The sequence below is a fragment of the Amblyomma americanum genome, chromosome 3 (assembly GCF_052857255.1).
Source record: "Amblyomma americanum isolate KBUSLIRL-KWMA chromosome 3, ASM5285725v1, whole genome shotgun sequence".
NCBI lineage: Eukaryota > Metazoa > Arthropoda > Arachnida > Ixodida > Ixodidae > Amblyomma > Amblyomma americanum.
Genome location: NC_135499.1, coordinates 150,952,758 through 150,979,402, shown reverse-complemented (window position 1 = coordinate 150,979,402; position 26,645 = coordinate 150,952,758). Strand labels below are relative to the sequence as shown.

The following is a 26,645-nucleotide window of genomic DNA, read 5'->3' as shown; positions in this document are numbered from 1 at the left end:
GCGCAACTCTCATGTTTTCACTTCCATCATTCGTGCCAAAGGGGGCTGGTTGTAGGCCCTAAGAAATGTCACACAAGCTGTCAGTTATCTTATTTACAGAAGCATAAGCTGCTTTCTGTACTTGTTTATTGTCAACTTTAAATAAGCTTTTTTTTTCTTCATCTTTCACAGTTCCCTCTACATGTTTCACACTAATCAATTCAACATTCAACTCAAGCTGAAATTTCACAGGTTGTCAATGTCTTCCTGCAGTATGAAGCTCTCTCAGTAAATATGAACTATTTATGCAACAATCTTGGAACTGGCTATGGTCAGCTGTTTGTCCTTTTAACCCTGTTAATGATTTTGATGCATTAATAATTTAATGGGAATAACATGATCACTATCGACAAATAATGCAACAGATATTGAAGACTGATTCCAATTTGAGATGAGTTCCTTGCAGGCCCTAGTATTAAAGGTACAGTGCTATGTACAAAGCATGCCGCCATTGTGGCTCAGTGGTTAGGGCGCTCGGCTGCTGACCGAAAAGATGCAGGTTCGATCCCGGCCGCAGAGGTGAAATTTCGATAGAGGCGAAGTTCTTGAGGCCCGTGTACTGTGCGATGTCAGTGAACGTTAAAGAACCCCAGGTGGTCGAAATTTCCGGAGCTCTTCACAACAGCGTCCCTCATGGCCTGAGTCGCTTTGGGACGTTAAACTTCCATAAATAAACAAATCAACTATGTACAAAGCACTACGGGGAAACAAGTGCTAAGGGACGCAAGCAGTTAGCAAGCCACAAGCACACACTGCCTTGGCATTCTCCATTATGGCACCAATCAGGCTGTGCACATGCCGATACGCACCACTGTCTACCAACTGGGCACAAAAGGCCACTTGGCGTGGCGCTTTGAAAGAAAGGACGCTGCAGCCCCTGTAAAGGGCAGGCTGTAGATGCCACGTGACCATGGCGGCAAAGATGGCCGCTGTGGAGTGCGAAATGGCTCTGAGGGAAGATAGACGGGCCAGACCACACCCCGGTCAGGATGTTAGCACCAAATGAATAGGCCGTGCCAGGTCTTTCCACACGGCAGCAGCACTAGTACATCCTGCCATTCTCAATGCCACTATTGTCATTATCATCAGCCTAAACCATGTCCACTGCACTCTCCCGCTGACCTCCGACTAATCCCATCCTAGAGCCAGCTACGGCCATCTTACATCTTATTTTCCCAAACTTCCTTATCTCATCCGCTCACCTGACTCCCTGCCACTCCCTGCTACATCTGCCCACTCCTGGAATTCCTTCGGTTACCCTAGGCAACCTAAGGGACAACGTCACTGTATGCTTCTGTAGAAGGTAATTGTCAGCAAACAATTTTTAGCCCTCTACAATGTCCAACGTGCAACTGTTAAGCTGAAATGTTTGAGGTTGTGCACATCCGATGTGAAAATCCCAGTGCAATGCAGGTGCTTAAAGTGCAGTGAACCCGGCCTTTTCTGTCCTACATCATTACTGGTGACAAGAAAATCTCAAGTAACATGGTTAGGGGCCCATTTTCTGCCACATTTTTTAGCCGTATATGCAGATCAGAAAGGTATGATTTGCCTCCTTGTAATTTTCACCTTGCTCTGGGCTGCTTCTAGTGTCCACCAAGTGGAATTTTCTGGAAATAATCCTAAAACTGGAAGAGCACTGAGAACTCCTGCACAGTACATCCCTGTGACTAGAAATGCACTTGTGAAAGAGATATAGGAAAAACAGAACAAAAATCCCTCCCTCCCCCCCTTTGCATACTACCTTGAATATTACACGCCAGACATAGGTGTTACATTTTGCCAAATACTTTGACTAATGTTCATAACCACCTGAGTAATATGCTGTCAGTAGAGCTACTCTCTCTCCTTCTTCCCTGGCTCCTTTCACAGTCGGGGGAATGGATCATCTGAACAACACATTAGGTACTGTCGAACCAGAATACATCAAAAACTAGTATTAAAAATATTGACTATATCGAATCTCTAGAGACAAGTAGTGCCCATTCTAATGGTAGGCGGCAGACACCAGCGGTTATAGTGGCGAGGCACACGTTCGCACCATGGTACACACTTTTTGCACCTGTCGACAGCACCCTGGAACCAGGGGCATGGACCGTTGTACCCTTGCTGTAACCATCCTGTGATGTGGCTGTCCATCTCAATTCAGCTGCCACGGAGGTGATGAAAACGGCGATAACTTTCGTTCTGATGCAATGTTTTCCATGTGACACCACAGTCAAGTGAGAAAGCCACCTTATCTGGCATCTAGCCCACAGTTGCTTAACGGTGATGTGCGAGAAAGAAAACCTAACTACGGTTTGACACTGCTTTTTGTGACCTTCGAAATAGCAGCAGAGGGCTGATGCAGGCTGGGTGGTACATGCTGACGGAAAGGGTGTAACAGCGCTTAAGATGAGACAACGGGAACGCGTGTGTGCCTCGTTACCCTTGTCCCATCTTAAGCATTATTACATCCTCTGTCTCCGAAACACTAGCTGCAAGCGCCTTCAAACCAGCGATTAAACTTCGGAAAAGGTCTCTTCCTGCTCTCCGGTACGAGTTGCTTATTAAGTACTGCCCTTTCTCTGACTGAACTGCAGCGCTCTTGCATGCATTTTTTTCCAAAATTTTTATTACAAATTTCGGCTATATCAAACTTTTTGCGATTCTTTACCCGTTTGCTATAACGAGGTTTGACTGTGTGCGTCTTTTGTTTTTCTTTAGTTCTTGGTCGGAGTCTGCATTTCACGTTTCAGCATGAGGTAAGTATTTTTCATGTAATTTTGTAAATAAAAATGTGGCTGATATGTGCTTTCAATGTTGGAACTGCATCATCGAGTTGACTGTTAGCAAAATCAGGACAGTGCAGAAAAACCATACCATAATGCTAGTTTACAGCACAAAGATAATGCAAGCTTGCAACACATAAAAACAAGTGACCAAAAAATGCTGATCACTCCTTCCTTTATCACAGAAGAATTAAAGCATGAAATGCTGTCTAGGAGCTTCAGTATCCATGGCAGATGCCCGGGCTATCAAAAATCTTTTCCTTCCTTTTATTATTATTTTAATAAACCACTTACTACCACATCCATCAGACAGCACTTGCAAAACAGAACTCCACCAAACCTGAATTGAAGCCCTTTGAAATGTGTTCTGTCAATCATTCTATAATGAGACCATAAAAAATAAGGAAAATGAGAGTGTTACCATGGTGCAAAAAATTCTGCTTTCCCTCACATTTCAAACAACCAGCAATGCCAAATATCGAAGCGATGACACCAATAATAACAGTTAATGAATAAATGTTGATCGCGGGCTACTTCAAAGAAAAAAAAAGAACAATGTGCTCAAAACCCAGGTGTGTGGAACTGTACCCCACCAGGGAACAGCAAGTTGCATTCAATTTCACAGTCAGCATGCAGAAACTACAACAGCGTGTGCCTGGCCATAACGGGGTAGCAGATCCTGCGCTACTGAGACCAAGTGAAAACCTAATCTGAAAAACCTGGGGGCATTCCCAACCACATTCTCATATAATAAAATGTGAGAGCATTTTGGCTGCCTGCTATGGTGTCTACAGTGAGTGTTTAATGCCCTTGCGATTGTCCTGCCAGAACTCTGGTTGGAACCGGACGTTAAACCTCATTAGCCAAAGTTATTAAGCTCAACTGTCATCAGCTCAATGGCCATTGATAATTCTCGTCCGACTTTAGTTCTTTACTATTTCTTGCAAAGTAATTTGTGGTGTAGGGATTGATAAGGCAAGCTGAACTGATCTGTTTTAGGCCATTACAAGGCTCAGGCAACAACACATACTGCTCTTAAAGGTGCGTATGTGGCTTTTGACAACACAGCTGAAAAAGTACCCACACACTGCCCAGGACCCTGGCCAGACTAGTAGTTCACAATTGAAAAACAGATCATCCCGGTGCTCAGGCAAATGTGACTGACCTGAATTTTCAGGTGGTGCTGGTGCCTGTGATGCTTGTGACACCTGAGGCAGCCGAAAGAAGCCTCTTGTGGAACTGGTGAGTGGGCTGAAAGGCACCGGGGACGACTGCTGCTCACCCCCGCTGCTGCCCCCGAGTAGCCTGAGGTAGGCCGTAGGCTCGTCAGCCAAAAAGTCGAGCAGGTCTTCACGCTCGAGCTCCTGCTTAGCCCGCTGCCAGTCGCGCTCGATCTGCTCACGCTGGGCAGGTCCTCCGGGGCATGCAGGCGGCGGCCAGCAGCGACGAGACGATGCCCGCAGTTGGGCTCGAGTTTCCTCCTCCAGGTGACGCACCTTCTGCTGCGCTAGCGCGCTCAGCTGTCCATAGGTGCGTGGCGAGGCACTCCCGCTTGCCAATGACGAGCATAGGTCTCTGTGTGCGGGCAAAAGCACATGTGAAAGTGCGACGGGTCAGCTTATGACCACTATGCAACTCTGAGCTCTTGTGCCTAAAGTCTCGTCATGTAATATCATTTTGTGTTTCTTTCAATGTCAAGAAGAAAACAAAGCAACATGAGCATTCCATGGAAATCAGAGTGCTGCAATGCATACAAGTGCAAAAAAAATGTGTAGAGAGAGATCACCAAAACACAAGATCACCAGTTTTTTAACTGGAAACTACTTCCCGCATCAAACATTTGTACACCGCTTTTGCATGAGGAAGTGTCAAACCAGCCAATCGATGAGTGATTGTTGGACTACCAATACGTACGCGTCTATGCCATGCAGTTAGGTTGTGATACATAACATTTTTTATTAAAGTTGTCGTGAAAGCTCATTAAGGTAGACTGCAAAATTCAAACTTTTGGATAATTAGACACATGTCACTAGAATTAAGACACACATGCAGCCGAGTCCCAATCATGGGGTCATTAGAAATATTCGTATTATCCAAATTGAAGAAAATTCATATGCAGAATTTACAAACATCTGTTTTTGGCGAGCGGGGCTTACTTTCAGCTGCATGCCACCACTGCTTCGCGACGTCGGTGCTGTGCTGGTTGCGCACTGCTGCTCAATGATCGCAGCATGTTCCACGTGACTGGAGACCCCGACGTCAGCGATATTAGGGCTGCCCAATGCCGCTCACTACTCGCGGTAAGCATCGCGTGACTGGTGATCCTGGCGTTGGTGATGTACGGGCAGCAACTACTTGGTGCTCAAGGGTGTGGTTGCTGCTCATGTATCCTATCATCCGCAGTGGGGTGGGGGGTTGTTTGCAACATCCGAATTTCTGCTCACTGCACACAGTTCACTCTGGCCAGAGCATTTTATGAATTCATATCATTCGTATCAAATTCGTATCAACTGGGATCATATCATCAAGATTCTACTGTACGTTAATTACATTATTTCAAATTTCATCTAATGTGACACTTTTAAGCATCTCCGTAAGGCTCAAATTAATAAGTGTTTACTGAATCAGCTGCAGGTTCCAAAGCAGCGCAGAAATAAATTCCTGAATGCGAGGCACTGGCTAACACAACAAAATAGCTAGAAGTGTCCTGCCAAACAACAACTGTAGAAGCCAATTAAACCTACAATCTTGCATTCAACGAACACAGCACAAAAACATCATTGCATATTTTTGCATCAGGCACATGTGATGTTTTCTATATAAACAGGCATCATCTAATTAGCCTTCTAGCTGGTCGAAGCTGACTGAGACTTGAAATCACACCCTATACTGAATACACACTACTTCATTCGTGTCATGCACAACACTTTGCATTATCATGTATGTTCTAGTAGTCATCTCTAAAACAATCCACACATCCCTTAACCATTTTGTCTCTCTCTTGCAGTCTGCAATATGATCAAAGGTGCAGGCTCAAAGGCTGGCTTACAATTTAACAGAGGTGGTAGCTGCCTAAAATCATGCACCCCTCCGGCCAGCATCACGAGACAAGCCCGAGCCACTCACTCTGAGCACACGGAAGGTGTTTGGGGCGGCGACCCGAGCAGAGTCCGTGTTGGAGACGGGGGATAACTGTTGGAGCCGGCCGAGAGTGGGGGAGGTGGCGGGGAGGCACTCTCGGCAGGTAGGGAGCCATTGCTGGCTGCCTTGCTGCTGCTGGGCTCATCGCCCACCTTGCTCTCGAATGCCAGGATCTTGTCCTTGACACGTGAGCCAGGCTTCAAGGTCCCGCTGCTCGGACCACTGCTCTCCACGGTGAGAGACAGTTTGCGCTGACGCAGCTTGCGGTTCGCTGCACTCACCAGTGACGAGACCAGATCTCGCGGAGACACCTCCGGGTTGCTGCCTGCTACAGTGAACAGGATGAGGGAGAGAGGGCCAAGGTTATAGTTCTTTTAGACAACTGCATGCAGCATGGCAGACCCAATAGTTGTGGCCGACTTGTGATAATGCCACTTGTGTTAGTTTAGAAGCAATTGCTTTCTCTGTGAAAACCCAGATCATAACCGCGTTTGGATGCAAAACATGTCTGCACAACTAGAATGGGTAGGCACCACGATGAATAAAGCATTTTAACGATAACATCACATTTTAGAATGAACAGTTTTAAAATAGAACAAATATAAGGAGGCTAACCTGCAATACAAGTTGGCTCTTGAATAATGATATGTGTGATTAGCAATATAAACTTTAGTGCTACGATGCTCAATGGACTTGGACTGAACAGTACACCAATAAGGTTCTCATACTTTTGGGTGCCATTTTAACATAAAAGTACAGTAATCTCTCGTTATAACGAAGTCAGCGGGACGTCGAAAAAATTCAGTATAAGCAATAATTAGAAATAAGCGACCAGCCAAGAAAATCTAAAACAGTCGAGCTTTAGTTGCGCCACAATTCGAGGAAGTCAAAATACAATGTATTCAGTGAAGCAAAACTGTATTCAGGTGCAAAAAAGGCAGTGAGCTTTGGCTGTTTCAAGTTCAATTACTGCGCGCGTGCAACCCTTGCTCTAATCTGACCAAGCAATGCACGAGGCCGCGATCGCCACCTATGCATTCAACATTCGGGGCATTTCGAATCGCGAAGGCAGTGGCCACTTATATGGGGGTATTTTGGGGTATTTCAGGGTCGCAGGCAGTGGCCGCTTTCATGTGGCTCGAGTCTGAGGTTGTGCTTGTTGTGCTCAAAAAACGATTAGCCGCTCATTTTGGGCACGCAGCGCGATCGTGAAAACTGAACGGTTTTGCAGTCGGGGCTTCGCATGATTACTGGGCAGTTTTTTTTTCCCGATGTGTACAGCTGTGAAGTTTGCAATTGAGTTTTTCGGCGCACCATTGTCGTAGACACTGTGCTAATTCTACACCAGACTCACAAGCAGCTAGGAGAAGACAACTTTTCGAAAGCCTTGAAGCCACGCGACGCACGGGCAAAAGAAAGTGGCTATGAGCATGGAAAAAAGGCGGTGCACGCAGCTGAGGAAGAGAAGGCACTGAAAGAGTTCAGCGGAGTAGGGAAAAGAAGGAAGGGCGTATGGGCATAAAAATTATGGAAGGCAATTAAGACTACTTACATGCTGCGAACGTGAAAGCATGCTCGCCGGGCGTTTGGCTGTGGCGATGGCATACCACTCTAATGCAGTGGCCAGCTAAACTGAGCTTTTCACACCAACAGAACGGAAGCTGACGAAGATGACCATACCCAAACTCAGCACGACAGACTTGCAGTTTAGCGCGTGGGGTGTTGTGCCGCGGTGGCGGCATGCTACTCCAAAACAGTAGCCAGCAAAGCTGATCTGTTCGTGCCACCCAAATGGAAGTTGATGAAGACAATGCTAACCAAACCCCAGTGTGAGAGAATGGCAGTTTGGCTTGCGAAGTGTTGTGCTGCCGTGATGGCACTCTAATGAAGTGGCCAGCGAAGCTCTTCTGTTCGTGCCAGTCTGGGTTCAAAACCCACTTCAGGAGAAATTTCATTTTAAAAATTTTATTTTTCTTTCTTTCCTGATGATGTAGGCACTGCCGATGACATCATGAGGTCACGTGGGTTTTCGAACCGCCTGGTGTGGACAATGACAACGCCAAATTTTCCTCACCATGAGCCATATAATGGCTTCGCATTGATATTAAGCAGCATAAAACATAAAGCAGTATCCATGGTAAAACAGCGCGGAAAAACACAAGGACGGAACAAACACTACGACACGAGCGGTGACTTTCAACTGATTTATTACGCACGTGTGTACATATACTATTCCCGCCAAACACTAAACAGAGCAAAAAAATATTCAAGAAACACTGCATCATCACTGAACACATTAAATCTACCTTGCTGCAAATGCATGCTCCAAACAGGTGATTTCGTGGTTAGCCAATGATAATGAGGGCTTGCTAATGTGATATGCCTCTACTAGTTCCCTTACTATCTGATCTTTATGTTTTAAGATAACGGATGTCTGATGAAGCAATGGGGCGCACGTGTGCTTAGGTTGCCTGCAGTGCAGTGCCAAATTTGAACCGGCTGTCCTGTCCAAAGAATTGTTCCGTCCTCGTGTTTTTCCGCACTGTTTTACCATGGATAATAGTAATCAACTTGCTCAGCTTTCCGTACTCATAAAGCAGTAGTGGCAAGGAAGACAGCATGTGTTAGCGTGCCAGAGGCTTTGCTGTGCTCTGTGATGTCATGCTTTCTGAAGTGCTGCCTCTCAGATAATATCGACATATCCGCTACTTCTGCATTTTAGCATGCCTTCTCTCACTCTTTGAGCCTCCAGCTATAGATGGCTTGAATAGGTTGATATCACATTATAATCACCTTTTCTTTTCATTTTCATGAAGTATCAAACTCCCCCTCACATTATATTCGTAAATACAGTAAATCCAGGGACAGACTGGGATGCCTGGAGGACCCAAAGGAAAAAAAAAAAGAGTTACAGGTCACTTACTCTGGCCACTGACTTTGTGCAAGTTTCCAAGCAGCACCGAAGAGTCTGTGTCCGAAAGGGCGGTCACATCCAAAGGTAGGTCTGGGACTGCGGCTTCATCCGAAGGGCTGAACACATAGTCCACCTGCAACGTTAGATGTTTAAACAAAAATACTATGCTCCAGCCAGTGGCAACTCCTCTAATTTGGTACAGTGCTGCAGACAGCGTTTCCACATGCACCACAGCTTAAAAGCACGCACCTAACTGAACACCAGTACACATAACAACTTCGCCCATGTGTACAATGATGAAAGTAGAGGTCGATAAGATTGCGCGAAATCTAGAGAACCGCGACTGCAGCACAGACAAGCTTCCTTCACGTCACTCTGTCAAGTTGATTAATTCTTCAGAACTGTTCGATTACTCATGATTTTTCACAATAGTATCTGCCGTCAGTCAACATATGAAAATGAGAGGTTGGCTCACATAGTTGATGAGCGCCTCAGTGATATGGCACTGGTGGGACATGTCCGTGATCATGGTCAACATGCTGTTGTCAGCCGTCCGCACCAATGTTGGCCCAAACACGATGGCCAGGTTGCGAGCTTCCATCTGGACAATGGAAGAGCAAAAATGGCAAGCTCCAATCATGTAAACAGCAGCTACAAGATCAATCCAGATAAATAACATCTTTGACGCTAAAAAAAGAAATACAGCTCGGACTGACATGCAAACTATGGAGACACTCAGCATAAATGTGGCCAGTTTGCCATCAGTTCTGCCCGAGCTAATATTTGAGAGAACTGAACTGCGCTCATTGTACACGCTGGCAAGTTCACACGAGTCACATATCTGATGTGCAACACTACAAAAATTTTCTTTGCCGTAAAAGACTAGTGGGGCACCAGATCAAAGTAAAGAGCCAGCTACGTGAAAATTCTTCTTAGCAAACAACTTTAATGCGTGCTACGTGTCAAGCATTCATTCACTCACACCATCAATAAACCGAACCATGTTCCTCAGTAAAACACACAGTTCAATATGCCGTCGCACAAGGTGCTGCCAATGTGACCTCACAGCCGGAGAAGTAAACAGAGATAAAAAAAAAAAAAGCAAACATATAGGCCTTGCCTTGTTGGTCTCACTATGGGCAACCACTTTCTTGAGATGTTGCATGAGGAACTTGAGAGTTTCAAAGTTGTGCATGGGAAGCTCATGTACCTGCAGTGAAAGTGAAGAAAAGAATGCAATTAAGAAACATTCACACAGGATGACTGCCATGCACTGAGCTAATTTTTCTGTTTTCTCTGGATCCTCACCAATGACCTTAGATTATTCCAGATGCTCTGCGGCACAGTAACCCTGGGTCATGTATATGTGCTGGCAACATGCACAAGCATTGCCACTCTCTAGCACATGTTCTAAATGCCAATTGTTTGAAGAGTTCAAAGAAGCTTATTATTTTTAATCAGACATGGATAGCACATAGATGCACTCGTCACAAACTCAATTCAATTCAGCACAGGTACAGTCGAATCTGGATATATTGAACTATTGGCCATATCGAGCTCTTCAGAAATATTTTTAACTAACACATGCATTTTAGTGGTTTATATATCGAATGTGGTTTTACGTAAAACAGATGTATCAAACTTTTCAGCACCAAGCGACACCCACTGCAATGGCAGGTGGCAGGCTAACGAATGCAATACGCAAGAGGCTGATGGTGGTGTAACAAGCGTTTGCATCATGGTTTGTGCCTTTATCTGACACTCGCCAGGAGAGCCACGGACGATACAATGAAGCTGTTATCCAGGCGGTCAGCAAAATTTCAAACCTCTCGCACCCATTGACAGTACCCTGGAAGTGCTCGTGTGGACAGTTTCAGCCTTGCAGTAACCATCCTTCGGAAAGGTATCGTATTTACTCGCGTATAACCTGCCCCCTAACTTTGAACTTCATGAAAAAGAAAACCTCGCATATAACCCGCACGTTTACCTGAAAAAAAAGAAAAATGGGCGCTAGAAAGATGCAACTGCACACTCAGTGATCATTTCGTTTTCAGAACATTTATTCAAATGACCACCACCACATCACTGGTTATCCGATTCTCAATCGTCGCCACTCTCACTGCTGCCATCCGAGACTTCATCACCACTCTCAGAGACATAGTCATCCTTGGAACCATCCAAGCTGTTACAGAAGGCACTATTTTTAAAGCTTTTACGCAACAAGTTGACCGGTATCACTTTCCACGCATCCACGATCCACTGGCACAGCAATAGAATATCGGGCCTTCGCACGCGTCCCGTCGGTGTGAGAACGTAAAGGCTGTCGGCCATCCACTGGGCATACAGCCGCTTCACGTGTGCCTTGAACGGCTTGTTCAGGCACACGTCGAGTGGCTGTAGCATGGACATCATGCCGCCAGGTACTATAACGACGTCGGTGCCGGTCTTGGCGAGGTGAGCCTTCACCGCATCAGTGCAGAGGCCTCGGAAGAAATCCAGTACGAGCATCGAGCATCCAGTACGAGCAGCAGCTCTGTTGCCGATTTCTTCGCAGTGGCTATAATCTTTAGATTCTCTTTCGATGTGAAACACTGCCACCGAGTCGCACTCATGACGCCAAAACAAAGCAGGCAAGCAGTGCAAACTGGGGTGCAGTACACGAAACAGCGCCTGACACTACGCTCAACAAAGATGGCTGAAGAAAACATGGTCAATAATGTGGGGAAGAATAAACAGAGTATGAGTGTGGATTTGACTACGCCTTTCATTGGCCCCTCTTCGGATTGGATTGGATTGGATGTGGAGCTTATCCTCATTGGCTTGACAAGCGCCGATGACGATGTGGATGACGGACTACATGGGGGAGTGGGGAGGCCGCCGCGCACTGCCGTGAAGCCGACCCCCCCCAATGCGTTTTTTTCAAATTTTGGTGAGGGTTATATGCGAGTAAATACAATATTTTACTGCTCTGGTAAGAGTCACATGAGTTTCATCTTTTCGCTGAACAAATTGTCCCACTCTTGCGTGTGTTCCTGACCAAATTTTATATTGCCAGATTCGCCTATCTTGAATTAATTTGTAATTTTTGACCTACATATTCGCTATAACGATGTTAAACTATGTTCAATAATTATGTTCAAACCTGTGCTGACCAAAAATAATGTCTGTTGAGGCACCATGCATAAATTTGTACATTAACGAGGCTCTGAAAGGGGCTCTAATAAAGTTGTGGTACGTCTGCGATGTTAAAAGACACCGCTTCATGAATATCCTCCAGCAACAATTTTTTCAATGCGCTTTACAGAAGCTGAGTTATCTTTAGTCAGAATTTGCATTTCAGCCTCTTCGCACCTTTCACTTTCCTCTCATCACTTTTTTGCTTTTGCATGCAAAACCTTTTTGCGAGAAAGCTTTTTGCACGCCGACCCCACAGCCAGGGGCAGAGCTTCCTGACCCGCCGGAGCTACGCTGCTTATTGGCTGCGGCCATGGTAGCTGCCTGACATCTGAAAGAATCTAACCAATAGCCATTTCTGAACTAGTATATGCAGGAGCGGTGCGACGGAGGAGGGTGCGAGCATGAAAAAGTCGCCGGAAAGGGCTCGCCAACTTTCACGCGTGATTTTGGGTTCTCTGCTGTGTGTTTAGAGTGCATTATTTGGCACAGATGTTCATGATGATACAATGCAGAGATGAGTTGATGTGCACTCCTTGGTAGGTGTTTAAGATCCCCTTTAAGTCTGCTTGTTGAAACAGTATTCACAGAGCAACCCTTTATCAGGTCGTGCATCCTAACAAAGACTGCTCTTTCTCCACGCAGCCACAACAAATAATGACAGCAGTATAGCAATAAGTCAAGACCCTGCACAATGTTACGTCAGTACTGCATACAGTAGAGCCTAGGTACCCTAAATAAAAATTCCTGCAAAACAGTAGCGCAGAATATGCAAACCACTTGTGCTGTGGTCAAACATATCTACACCTTCATTTTTTTTATCATGCACACGTGCTGTCCGCATACATTCCACTAGTATATAAATGTCAGTATATCTTTGGTGATGAATATGCAGCATTTTAAATGTGCTTCAATAAAACTAAGCATTGCCCTTTCCCCACTCCCTTTTTATTATTACAGGTGTGCCACATAAACGGGGGTCTCAAAATGAAGTAAATGCAGTTTCATACCACAGACACCACCAAATGTACACAATGCAACATACTCTTCATGAACAACACAATGCCATCAAGTTCTAGGACCTGCCAGCAAACACATGAAGAAACAAAAGCACTTCTTATGCCACCTGCCATAATGAAACTATATAATTCTTCAAGGAGCTATATTATCAGAATAACAACCTGAGGGGCGAGTTGGTGCATGATGAAATGAACGGCGGCGCAAACAAGGACACTAACAAGAAAGAGACAAAGCTATATTATCCTCTGTTGCTATGATCCTGTGGTGGTGCAGCCCTCTAAAGCACAAGGGTGACATGCCACTAGATCTAATGCGGGCTGTAGAAGTTGGCTCACCTGCCAGGTTGGTAATTCTCCCAGAGCCACAGAACGCAAGGATTTGCCATTCATTAGGTTGTTAAAAAAAAAAAGAAAATGAAGCAACATCCAAGCCCAACAATAGTGTTCCTACTCATGACATCTTTTACCCATTATCCAACAAATCGTTTTTCATTATTTCACACAAGTAGTGGTGGCCATAGTGACAATATGCACAGCATGCTATATTCAGAATGATGCCATTTAGCACCGTTACAGAGAGCATGACAGAAAGATACCAATCCGCACTTGAGATAAACGGGTTAATGAGCTGCAGACAGGACTGCAAACCACAGTACCAATTTTTCATTCCTGATGCGCCCTTCTAGCACTTGTTCAAAAGTCTGCACACTCAGAATTTGTCATAATGAGCAGAGAGAGAACACAGCATGAGGTGTCACTGCATACCAGTGCTCGGAGTGCAGCAAGACGTTGAGCACCCTGTGGCACACGAGCAGCCGCGATGAATCGTGGGTACAGGCCGGCCAGGGGGTCAGGCAGCTGCCGGAAGAAGGCCTTCAGTAGGCTGGACACCACATGCACGTCCCCCCACCGGGGGTCCGTCAGGTCCAGCGGTCCACCCGTGCCGTTGACCATGGCCGAGAGGGCAGCCACAGCAGCACTGTTGCCCGGGATGCGGTACACACCCACTGTCTCGAGGCCCTTGGCCTCCACCAGACGGCAGCACTGGCTCACCAACCAGGGCACATACTGCACAGTGTGCACAGCAGAGACTGCCCTCAACAACAACACACGACCTAATCCCATTTACAAACCCCGCTGTCCAAGTGGCTCATGAATAAAAGTCACAGATGAGAGGAAACTTAGTTCCCTGGCATGGCCTGAAGCTTTCAAGAAACATATCCAAGTAGCTTAGAGTTACTTGCATTCAAATAACATCTGGTACCCTGAAAGCCATCTGCCTGTCCACACGTGTCATGGCTTTTAAGGCTGAAAGTGTTCTGCACCTGGTTCTCGTGGGAAGGCGGACACTCGTGCAGGGGCACCCCAATGCTGTGCCCCTTTGGCGGTAGGGAGGCCAGCGACCCATGGAACTTCTTCCAGCCATGTACCACCTTGCCTCGCCACATGTGCACTGCCTTCAAGGATGGTTCGTCTGCAACAACAAGAGCCACAGCTAAAGGGAAAGACATCTACGGCACAGTCTGAGGCAAGAAGGCTACTTTGCATGTGGCCAGAATTGGATTCACCCACAAACATATATCCTGAGAAGCGTAAAAGCACATTAAAGCCTAGGCCCAAACAAACAAAAAAGACCTTCTGTACAATCTGTATAGTAAAGCACACTGATAACATGCAACACTAATGTGCGATATCTTTCTGCGATATGCCGAGTTTTGAATTGTGTCAATTAGCAGGAAGATCCCAAGAAATCTTTCTTGACCCAACTAAAGCCAGTGACCACTGCAATGGTTCCAAAGACCTTGCCTACAAAAGCTGAATGTGCTCAACAGCTAAGCAGGCTCAACTAACCCATGTGTATAAGAGAGTAGTGACAGAGAGTGTATGTCATGCTGTCAGCTTTCAATGTTTTATACAAATTAACTGAGTATCCGAAGCCACAAGTGGTAGTGAAACAGCCTCAAAAACAACAATTTTGCTAACTTGGTCAATGTAAGGTCAGCTCAGGCTGTCAGGCAGCCAAGAAGTAATGTCATACTTCTAGGGTCAGGACATGACATTCCTGCAGTGCTTCTCCACGAAACCAGAAGGAAGTTTCTGGCTCATTACCACTCATCGTTTAAAGATATATTATTTTAATAAATCCACAACTTGCTTTTCTAATGCCTTCTACTCCTGTCACAGGAGACGCGGATCTTGAAATGATTAAAAAATGCGAAAATTTCGATTTTGCAAAAATGGCATGTTCGAGATCAATACACTCTAAAGTTCCTGCCTAAAAACTTTCAAGGTCTAAATTCAACCCTCCAACTACTGAAATATCTATATATTTCGCACCTACGAAGCCCAGCAATGGCAATTTTGGAGCGAAACGCAATAGGACTTCACGCCCGTCGGTTCTCACAACTGTGTCCCCAATGGACGCCATCTTGGTTTTGTTTGAAAGTTGGGCCCCTTCTCCACTATATGGTATCGCTCACTACTGTGAAATATCCTTGGAACGGCCGCATTCTGCTGTTCTTTATAGGCCTCTAAAACAACCTCCGAATGGCTGGCGCACGCACTTCAAATGCAATTTTTTCAGCTTTGTGTTTTTTTGCCAACATAACTCGCCTAATTGAAGTTTTCATTATGTTTTTATGGTGCAATTTTAATTAACCTTATACAGTTGAATTCAGGAAGCTCTGAACTGTGGAGCTATGCTGTTTTTGTTTGGCTGAGTCAAACATTATAAATTTTGTGAACCATAATGTCACCTAACTATACTTCATTTAACATTTTCATGATTTACTTCAAAACAATATAATTAGCATAGCTCCAGATACTGATCTTTAGCTGCATCCTCATTTCAATCGAAACCAAAAATTGTAGAAGGAAAGGGTCTTAACGACGTGTAAGGATGTAACTAATTAGGCATCGGTTATTTTTCCATAATATGGGAACTAATTGAGAAATACAGAAACTAATTATATTTTTGAAAACAGGAAGACGAAACACATTTACACAACTAGCTTAATTATGATATCTTTAATAATAAAATGACCATTTCAAGACCCGCGTCTCCCCTTAAGACTGCTTACGTGTGGGAATGCGAGAGCATTAGTTATTGCGTGGCCGAAATTCTTTCATTAAAGTCCTTTCTGCGAGATGGTTCGTCTGCATTGTTTGTTATGCATGAAGATCGGCCCACATTCAGAGCTTCGAGCCTCACACAGCGACTCTAGTAAAGGCCAAGCGTGCTATGGGAGGAGCAGATGGCGTCGTGTCTGGAGAGAGCCGTGGCAACGGCCCTTCAAAGCCAAGCGCACTACATAGATGAGAGGCCGCAGTAAAAGAGTGCCTTGTGCAAGGGCGATCCCATATGAACCCAACTCAGGGGGAGCTTTCAGATGATGTCACTACAGTTGAACCTCTATGTAACGAACCTCTATGTAACGAATTCCTGGATTTTACGAAATTTTTCAATTCCCCAGCACATCCCCCATTGAAGCCCATGTATAGGCGACCTCCATGTAACGAACTCGTTGCGGCAGTTGACCTTGATGTAACGAATCCGTGGCTCTGATCATCGAGCTGTATCTTGTAATGTTTTGCCCGAAATTTGACCGGGCAGTGCGCAACTTTAATGAATATTGTTTAAGTAAGTTTTTATATTAAAAGGTAAAGTAGACCGCGAGCAGAACGCTTGCAATCGCAGCAAACAAGCAGACCTCAGTGATGATGATGATGTTGAGCGCCGCTATCGCCGCTCCGTGGCAAGCGTAGCAACTTTTAAGCTTTCATTTTGTAGCTTGACACTAGGTGGCACTACTATGACAAATTTTTCGTGGTGTTGCGGCGCAGTTATGGTAAGTCTTCTTCGTCAGCGTGTTGACGTGTGTGTGTTGGTGTGTGTTTACGGTGTCGGTTCGTTACGATGAGTTCTGCTGTGAGGAAACGCAAAGTTTTGTTGCTTGAAGATAAGCTCTCGATTTTGAATGCGGTTACCGCCGGCGAAAAAAAGAAGGATGTCGCTGCCCGCTTCAATATACCAGCCAGCTCCCTGTCAACCATTCTTGCTGCAGAACAAAGCATCCGCAGTGCGATGGAGTCGGGCACAAGCGCCCAGAAGAAAAGACTGAAGACGTCGACGTATGCTGATGTGGACAACGCCGTGTTTGCATGGTTTTTGGACAGACGAGCACAAAACGTGCCCATAAGTGGCGCGATTTTGCAGCAGAAAGCCATAGATTTTGCTTGTATCCTGGGCCACGACGACTTCAAAGCGAGTAACAGCTGGCTACAAGGATTTAAAAGCCGGCACGGTGTCGTCGGAAAAGTGGTATCTGGCGAGTCTGCCTCCGCAGACAGCGATGCTGCTGCCTCGTGGGTGGCCAAGAAGCTTCCCGGCATTTTCAGCCACTATGAAGCTGCCGACATTTATAATGCTGATGAGACGGCCCTGTCTTTTTAAATGTTACCGAGCCGCACGTTCTCACTGAAAGGAGAAGACTGCCGCGGTGGAAAGCAAATTAAACTCCGCGTGACGGTTTTGCTTTGCGCCAACACTGATGCCAGCGACAAGCGAATCCTGTTTGTTATTTTCCGCAATGCCCGATCCGGATGTTTTAAAGGAACAGGGCGGATGCCAGTAAAATATGTGGCAAACTCCAAAGCTTGGATGTCGCGGGCAATTTTTTACGACTGGCTGAAGGAGCTCAACCAAGATGTCAAGCGACAAGTTCGCAGCATTTGTTTGCTGCTTGACAACTGCTCCGCGCACCATGTGGAAGGCCTACAGCTTTCTAAGGTCGAGCTGCAGCATTTGCCACCTAACTGCACTTCTCTGGTACAGCCCTTAGACAAATGGGTTATTAACAGCTTTAAATGCTGTTACCGGCGTCGATTGATACAGAAGATGCTCCTGGACATCCGCCTTGAATGGCCAACAAAAGTGGATATCTACCAAGCAATCGAAATGCTTGCTGCGTCGTGGCAAGAGGTCGGATCACAAGTGATCACCAATTGCTTCGCCAAGGCTCAGGTAAATAAGGCCATTCAAGCTACAGTCACTGAAGACAAACCTTCAAGCCCACCCGAGGTCGCAGAAGCGTGGGATGAACTACGCATGAACGGTGGGGTGCCCGACGGTGTCGAGCTGTGCAACTTTTTGTTCGTGGACAACGGCGCCGTGGCTACGGAAGAGATGACTGATGCGGCACTTGTCGAAACCGTTAAAGATAGCCTTGAAGGTGACGGTTCGTCAGAGCCTGATACGTTTTGTGCTGTTCCCACCGCGAGGGAACTGATGGACGCGGTGGACGTTCTGCGCCATTTCGTCGGCTCGCAGGACGATGAAGCAGCCATGGATGCCTTAGTTTCCTTGGAGCGCCGAGTAGTGGCTTCGATCGGGCAAAAACAGCAAGCGAAAATTACGCAGTTTTTCTCTATTAAATAAATTCTTTGAATGGCGAGTTCACTTGAATTGATATCTGTCGAATTTTTATTTCGTTTTGGCATAATCCTTACCAGTCTTAACCCAAAACTGCATGTAACGAAAACCTGGATATAACGAAAAATTGCGAACTTTTTTCAATTTCGTTATATCCAGGTTTGACTGTATGTGCAAGCCGCTTTTCCTCCTCACCTGCTGGACTCCCCCATTAGTCGGAGCCAAACTGGAATCACCCGTACGCCGAGTCGGTGCTTTGACACCCTATATGTATGAGCCAGCTATCAGTGCAACGCACGCACCTCACTCGGAGACGGTGTGATGACGCCACCTTTTTAGGATGATCTCGGCCTAGAATCTCGGCCTCAACAACGCCGGTCGCCGACGGAATTTCACCAAATAGGGCTACTAATGCTTTCGCATTAAACTTTGACTCAGATAGTGTGGCCATATATTGCGAACTGGGACACCAAGGCAGCAATGATGACTAAAGCAATAGGAAATATAGCAAATGTTATGGGTAAGCCTTAGCACTGTGGTACAACACCAAAGAAAAATACACCACAGTAAAGGGCACTGAGGTACTAATGAGTAAATGAAAAGGCAATGTGAAAGAGACTAATCAGGAGCAACAACAAAAAACACTAATGATGATACGTTAATTAATGTATATAGAGTTTAACATCCCAAAGCTGCATGTATGGGCTACGAGGGATGCTGTTGTAGAGGGCTGTGGGTTAATTTTGATGACTGACATTTAACAGTGCATCATAGAAGAACAACCCTGGCCAAACTGTGACACTGAACAAAAGACAGCTAGCAATAAAGAGCAAGAATATGGGAACCATGATGCTTTATGATGCCGAAAGGACTGCTCACCCCCAAGGGAGGCCCGGCGGGACTTCACCCGGGGTGATCCAGATGTGGGTGAACGGTGACGCAGAGCCAGCTTGCGAGGCGCTGGCCGCACCACGGCATGTGGAGCATTGCTTGGTGACAGGCGGCTCTGTTCAAAGGCCTGCGCCTTCTCCAGCACTGTCTGGTCACTGCGCATTAGCTCCTCCACCTGAAACACATTGCAGAGTCACAGAAATGCTGAGAGCTGCTGAGTTACATGCAGAAGAGACGGTACATGTCTCACTAACCATCGCAACCTGCCACCACCACCCACCAACACCACCCATCTTCCCTCATCATCACCCCCTATCATAATCATCCATCCCCATCACCTCCCAGTGTAACTAATTCAATCCCAGTGAATGAAGCACCTCATGCACAGCACGTTACATGCCCAACCTGCACTTCCTCTCACTTTTCCAGCTCCTACATGGGTCGTCACTACAGTACAACTGTGCCATCAAACTCCCCGAACTGTACCGCCATCAAACTCCCCGGACTGTACCACATATGGCGTGCTAGAGACTGTAGAGCATGTTTTAGTGGCGTGCCCAGCATACGCACAAGAAAGACTCATGCTAGCATCTGCTTTGAAGTCTCATGACACCAGGCCCCTCTCAGAGGATTTGATCCTCAGCACTTGGCCAGATAGTTTAAAAACTCTACAGGTAACACGAGTGCTCTCACGCTTTTTAAGCAACACAGGCCTTGACTCGCGTTTGTAATGTTAGAAAGTGTGCCTTGTCTTTTTTCATCTGCCTCCTCCCATCAACATCATCCCCCATCATGACCCTCTTTTTTCTCCCCATCATCCTGTTCCCCAGTGCAGAGTAGCAGGCCCGATATTCATTTTTCCGGCCAACCTCTCTGCCTTTCCCGTCAATAAACCCTATCAATCTGTTGAGCCTGACAATAATGAACCACATGTCTGTCAAGAAATCTGCTAAAATAGGATAACCCATCCAATAAAACAGCTGTTGTCTGGACCATCCGCACACCTGCCTACAGCATAATGGCTTACCAGCACTGCACTTTACCTCTGCATCAAGAGCAAGCCATGCTGTTGAGTAGAATTGCTGAGGAACCTTTTAAAGACTTCCCTGCACAGCAGTGTTGCTCTCATACGTGCCAAAACATGCTAAGAACAACAAACATAATGAGAACAAGAATCGTAGCTCGTGGCTTAACGTGCCGAAAGCACTATCTCTCCATCAAGCCATCTTATTTGAGAGTTTTAGACGAAGGAGTCAAAGCTTGGGGGATTCAAATTTAGGGGCTCCTATTTTCATTGTGAATAGTAGCCTTGCATTATGTACAACTAGCAGCATTTGGCCACATGCACATCATGCCAGCCACTCACAGTACCATTTAAAGTAAAAAAATAATAATAAAAAGTGATACGCTTCGTTCTATTTGCAGGTTATGCCTTTGCACACAAAAATGCAGCAATAAACAATAAAAAGCAATCTATTACATGAAAGGTGATTATTTATGACCTCTTTGAGCCAGGTGCACTAACCCATTTGAACATCCCCTGCTTCCTGAGACTGTATTTCTAAGGCAGCCAAACAGCACGTATTCACTAAGCCTAACAGGTGCCGAAATCCAGAAGCAAATTTTGTAATATGCCAGGTTTTACTGCTGGAACTTTGCGATGCAGATAATTTCAGGCAAACCATGTGGCTTCCAGTACAACGGACATCACCACCTTGCCTCACCACTTCACCACCTTGCCTCAAATTTGTCCAACCATTGAATGTTGTCTAGTTACAGCTTGCACAACACTGCATCAAATTCAAATAACAAGCATAGAGCTAGACCTACCTCAGAGTCCTCGGCGGTGATCTGCCGGAAGGCATCAACCCACTGCATCATGCGGCTATGGTTGTCAGCCTGGAAGAGGTACTCAGTGCCCGACTCCATGCGGAGCCGAAACACATGCTTGCGCTTGGTGTAGTCGCGTGCCACGTCACTCATCGAGGTCCTCACAGACAGCCGAGAGCCCTCGGCAAAGTCTATGGTCTGCATTGGGCCACACAGAAGAATAGAGGCTAATATCAGTCAACAGAGGTTTGGCTTTCTCACACAAGACTGCACCATACTGCACACTAATGTGTGCTGGCACAATCTGTAGACAAGGAGCATATTTGGAGAAAGGAGGTGCTTTCTCATAACAGCTACAGCTACCTAATGCAATCTGAAGGTAAATGCATTTGTTAGGGCTGAACAGAACCAATAAATTTTTCCTGATGTAACGGTCATTTACTATCCAACAAAAATGGCAGCGCAGGATGGAGAAATCAAGTGGCTGGCTAAATCCATATCTCTTAATCAGCCTTCTTGCAAAAATAAACCGTGCTAGACCACTTTGATGTGAATAGGTTAAACATAAAGAGAACACCTTCAAGTGACATTAGGCTGTGCTTGAGTTCCTTTGTCAACACGCTGAATTTGCTGGCAAAGCAAGGTGCACGAAGCATGCTGGCACTCTGTCAGCTTAAAACACTCTTGCTTAACTAAGGATGCCGATTATAACTCATTAAAGTTGCACTAAAGAGGATTCTGAGTTCGTCTTTTTACCATAGGAACTCGATATACATCCTCCGACCATATTTAGAAACTGAATTATTGTCCACTGCGGCCGATTTCCCTTAAATCGAATTAAACATCCCGGCTCCCGCCTTTTTTTTTTTTTACCTCTGAAGGTAGGAGTCAACCAACTCATGGAGTGCCTTCAGCCGGTCATGTGGAGGCTTCGCTTTTGCTTTTATTTTTGTTTCGTGAATAAATAGTTTCACTCACAGACAACATAGCCACAAATTAGGCCAACTGTGGACTCTTTGCTTTATGTACCACTCCACCGATGCCAGAGTGGCAAGCCACCATGCGACTAGCTGAAAGGCACTCCACGTGTTGGTTGACTTCTCCTAGTTTCAGAGGCGAGTTCCAAAAAAAAAAAGGCAGGAGCCAGGACATTTAATTCGATTTAATAGAGAAATCACCTGCACAGGACAATAATTTGAAGTTTCTAAGAATGCTCGGAACGTGTAGATCGAGTTCCCGCGATAAAAGGCGAGCTCAGAATCCACTTTAGTGCACCTTTAACTATTCCAAATTCATTAACCATGTCAAAGGCATAGTTAACTAATGTGCATGACATTCCACTCAGTGATACGCTGCATTTTTTGGATAAAAATCAGGTCTAAGTGCAGCGCACCCAGGCAGTCACGAGAAGGGTAAGGGTAAAAGAAAAAAAACGGATAAGTGGATAAGTACATAGTGGCCACAGAAACACATCACCCTTACATAACGGTGCGATATAAAAAAGGATAACCAGAAGTTACAAATTATGGTAGTAGACACAGCTACAAGCAGACACATTCCAGTATTCCTTATGTCATTACATATTGTAAGCAAAAACCACTGATGACTAAAACTTTTTTTTTTTTAATATAAATGCAAAAGAACTTCAGACAGCTAACCTTTCGGTCTTTAAGGATGTACACCTTGTCGCCCTTGAGGACCACCCAGACAGGCCGCCAGGAGCGGTCGCTTGACCTCTGCAGTGGACGAGACACATTATACACACTGGTAAAAGTGCACGAAAGTTAACAGGTGCAGCACGCAAGAATGAAACGCACCTTGCCATCGACAAGAACTGTCTTGCAGGCCAACCATCCCTGTACGTCGCCTGTCACTTCGGGTTGCTGTAGCTGCTGCTGTTGTAATTGTTGATGTTCATCGGTGCCTCCATTCTTCACGTCCCCCACAAGTGTCGACGGGTTTGAAGCCTGCAGATGATAAAACCATGCACAGCCAAGTCAATGCATTTACGCATAACACACCGAGCTGATATACAAGCACTTGACACTTAAAAGATTGCAGCATTCAGTTGTTGAAATCCAACTTTCTGCTTTTAGCTCTGTTTTATCACTTGCAACCCAACATAAAATAAAGCTCAGCATCAACAAGTGTCTGCCACAGCAAGTGCCTTTTACACCCTCTCGCTGACAAAGTTGACAACAACAGAAAATGTGACTGCCAACAAGGTGTCATTCAAACTCTGCTTCATTTAAACCTTTTTGCTCTCGGCATGTTTGCAAACTTAAAACCTTTAGGTCCCCCTACAAAAATGTTCTAAATGTGTAAAGAGAGAAGCAGCTTTATTGTGAGGAAGTGTGGAGAGGTTGGCCATAGGAACATGTCACTCGCTTATCGCTCTAGTAATAATAAAGAGTAAAACCAACATCTCCTATTACAGAACAAGGCGGCCACGTTTAACCTCAAGCAAAACTTAACAACGCACCTCTGTAAGAAATCGCAACACTATCAATTAAATGTCAAATTGACAACCTGCATCAGCAAGTAAAGTTCTAAGCAACCAATTCCAACCAGTGCCAAGAATCAAAAGCTGTTTTGGTTTTCCAATGGTCGCGTACTGACACTTCTTTGATTACCCGGCAGAACAAAGACAACGTTTTCTCAAAACGAAACACTGAAAAAAATAGCAATGAGAACAGAAAAAACAATAACCCAATGCTCGAACTAGGCTTATAACATTAAAACAGCCACTTTAAAATGGCAAAAATAAGCACAAGCCTCTCCTTAACGCTGCTCTTAACTATCAGAAATAAAACACTAAACCGGATGGCCTCCAGTCGTACAGACCAAGAAAGCCTCAATTTAGCACTGGCTGTTAGGTGAATTAGTAAATTAAAGAAATAAAGCATGCTCGGAAACTTTAACAGTACTGAACAAAGCACAGCAAACTATGAAAAAGAAAATGATAAGCATGACATTATAAGGCAGAAGAGGATGTCTTCAAACCAGATTGTTAAGCCGAAATGGTATACACCAAAAGGAGACAAGCTGTGTTGCACACCTTGTCACATGTTCTAAGGAATTGAAGCCTCACCCTGTCACCAAAGAATGCCTTTAACCGCTGGATTCGATGCGATCCACTTGGGGTAGACGAGGTGCTGTGGAGCAAAGAACAAGCGGGGAGCAAATCAGCAAACAGTGTATGTGCATAAGTATCACAGGATCGCAAGAGCCCAAAAATTTGTATGCATAAGCCAAGGATCTCAAACTGGATTCCGCAGAACTTTATTGCGGTGCTTTTCAGTTTTTCCCTTAACCCCCAGTGCTTAAATCCACACATGAATAAGCCCCCACCTTTCGTTTAGCCACTTTATTTTGTGACTAACCCTGTGCAATTACTTATAGTAGACTGCTTTACTCTACAGCCAGTTATTATCACTGAATTTGGCCTTTTTTCTGAGCAGCCGTGCATGTGCATGCTCTCCTTTACATCTATGTTAAGCAGGAAGTGAGGGAAGCAAAGGCACACGGAACTGTTCACCACCTTCTGGATGCTTTTACGAGTTCCACAAGGCTAAAAATATTGAGAACCCTTACCCCTGGTGTAAGCCAACCACATCAAGTTACACTCAAGACACGAGCAAACGCTAAAGCAAAATCTTGTTATGTGTTCAAACCACCCAACAAACATAAAATACTTATATGTATGCATCCCAGAAAAAAAAGGGGGGTTGCAAATGTTTTATTATCCCAACAGCTCAATGCACACTAATGCTGGCAACAGGGACGTTATGGCAGAACAAACTAAAAGATAGGACAAACTTTGTTTGGGCAAGATGTGTCTGCAAATCATGAAACGAAATCAGCAGCATCGCAAGTGACAAGCCCAGTCAGCAGCCATTATATCTAATATACAGCTGCCACTTGGGCAGAAAATCAGGAAAGTGCCTTGTTACATGTAGCCGAATCATAAAGCTGTTATTCAAAAACCTTAAACAACACTGCCAGTGAGGAGACATTTACTGGTACTAGTATGTCATCAAGTTTATGTTAGCAGCCCATTCATGCTAGCAGTTTATGTCCGCAGTCCTGCTAAAATATTTTTTTTTTAAATGAATCACAAGCATAAATGTTCTGACGTCATTTGGGAAGTGGAAAACAATACCACAAGCACGTTCAGAAGAAAACATCATTACATACCCCTTCATGCCCCAAGGCAATGAACAGCACTTTAAAAAATATAAAAAATTAAAAATAGTTAATATTCTGTAAAATTTAGTTAGTGGGAGTAACTTTAAAACCAAACATACGTGAACAGTTTGTAGAGGCTATGAGCATTAAAAGGTGTTCCTACTCGTAGTGTGATAAAATGGTTAGATTTCTAGGCAGCGTTGCTCTGGAGACCTCAGCGACACTTAACTGAACCAAGGCATATCAGCAAACAAATGTAACACAACAATCGCAAAAGATAATGCGGAGAGTCCGCCTCTTATACATGGCTGCTCTGCACATGCGCACCTCTCCTCCTCTTCCGTTTCCCAAGCTCATGCTGGTGACAGGCGCAAGTGACAGATGGTGGCAGCTGTCAGGCACACATCTCCGCTCCACATATGAAGCGGTGCCTTGTGGAAGTGTGACGCACCTCCGTCACCCATGTGTGTTTGTTTTCATCCATTTTACTGGCTGCCAGACGAATTTTTGTGCGCTCCCCAGAGGGCGCCACATCGTGTGCAAAAAGCAGATTAAATTAGCAAAATGAAGTTTGGGCACACTCGCTCATCTGGTGAAGGTGTGGATCCTAGGGCAGTGCCCACAAGCGACACTGAAAGCATCAGGTATAATATACAGGCAGTGTTGTGGCTGACCTGGAAACGGAATGCTGTTCATCTTCGCTCTGGTCCGATTCCAGATGAAGGCGTTCGTTTGCGGTCGCTCGGAGGTACGACGTTCGTCGCGCCGGGTGAGCCTTGTCTTCTGTGCACCAAGCAAAAGAAAGAGTAAGGAGAAGGGGGAGGTAGTGGCAATCAGGAAGGGCAGAAAATAGTGTTGCTATGCAGCAATGCCCAATGCCTCTTAATGCTTGATAGCATAGTTTTCATTCTACACAAAGCTGCCTCTAGCTAGTTGCCCTGGCTTTTTTGCGTTTTCTTCTTAAACATAACTCACGAGGTTTTCTTTATTGCTAAAACACTGTCTACCATGCACATACATCAATTTAAATGCTGAATAGAGCTCTTAAATGACACAAAGGACTCTGGGAGAACAAAAACATAGAGTCTGACACATACACCTCCGAGGCAAGGTTTCCTGCAGCATGCACTGATTGGCCAGAGCACTGGAAAGAATTATGGAAGTCCTGTTACTACAAAAAATGGTGGTGGAGAGTGCACAACCATTCCCTAAGAAAACCACAAAGCCTCTGAAGTTGTGTAGGGGTG

The 26,645-nt window shown here is 45.3% G+C and overlaps 1 protein-coding gene across 11 annotated transcripts in view; it reads right to left on the bottom strand.

Annotated features, from left to right (window-relative positions):
* LOC144125175 (rho GTPase-activating protein 23-like) overlaps positions 1-26,645 on the bottom strand; it is a 95,253-nt gene that overhangs the window by 10,094 nt on the left and 58,514 nt on the right. For 4 of the 11 annotated variants that reach the window (XM_077658330.1, XM_077658329.1, XM_077658334.1 and 1 more), the window contains 13 exons: positions 26,073-26,181; positions 24,302-24,365; positions 23,028-23,177; positions 22,869-22,946; positions 21,211-21,408; positions 19,369-19,555; positions 14,384-14,532; positions 13,824-14,126; positions 9,986-10,075; positions 9,341-9,466; positions 8,875-8,998; positions 5,937-6,279; positions 3,976-4,385 (listed from right to left, as the gene is read on the bottom strand). In XM_077658330.1, coding sequence (XP_077514456.1) covers positions 3,976-4,385; positions 5,937-6,279; positions 8,875-8,998; positions 9,341-9,466; positions 9,986-10,075; positions 13,824-14,126; positions 14,384-14,532; positions 19,369-19,555; positions 21,211-21,408; positions 22,869-22,946; positions 23,028-23,177; positions 24,302-24,365; positions 26,073-26,181 — 2,331 coding nt within the window. Of the gene's footprint in view, positions 1-848; positions 989-3,975; positions 4,386-5,936; positions 6,280-8,874; positions 8,999-9,340; positions 9,467-9,985; positions 10,076-13,823; positions 14,127-14,383; positions 14,533-19,368; positions 19,556-21,210; positions 21,409-22,868; positions 22,947-23,027; positions 23,178-24,301; positions 24,366-26,072; positions 26,182-26,645 lie in introns of all 11 variants that reach the window. The other 7 variants (XM_077658338.1, XM_077658331.1, XM_077658337.1 and 4 more) reach the window with 3 other exon arrangements.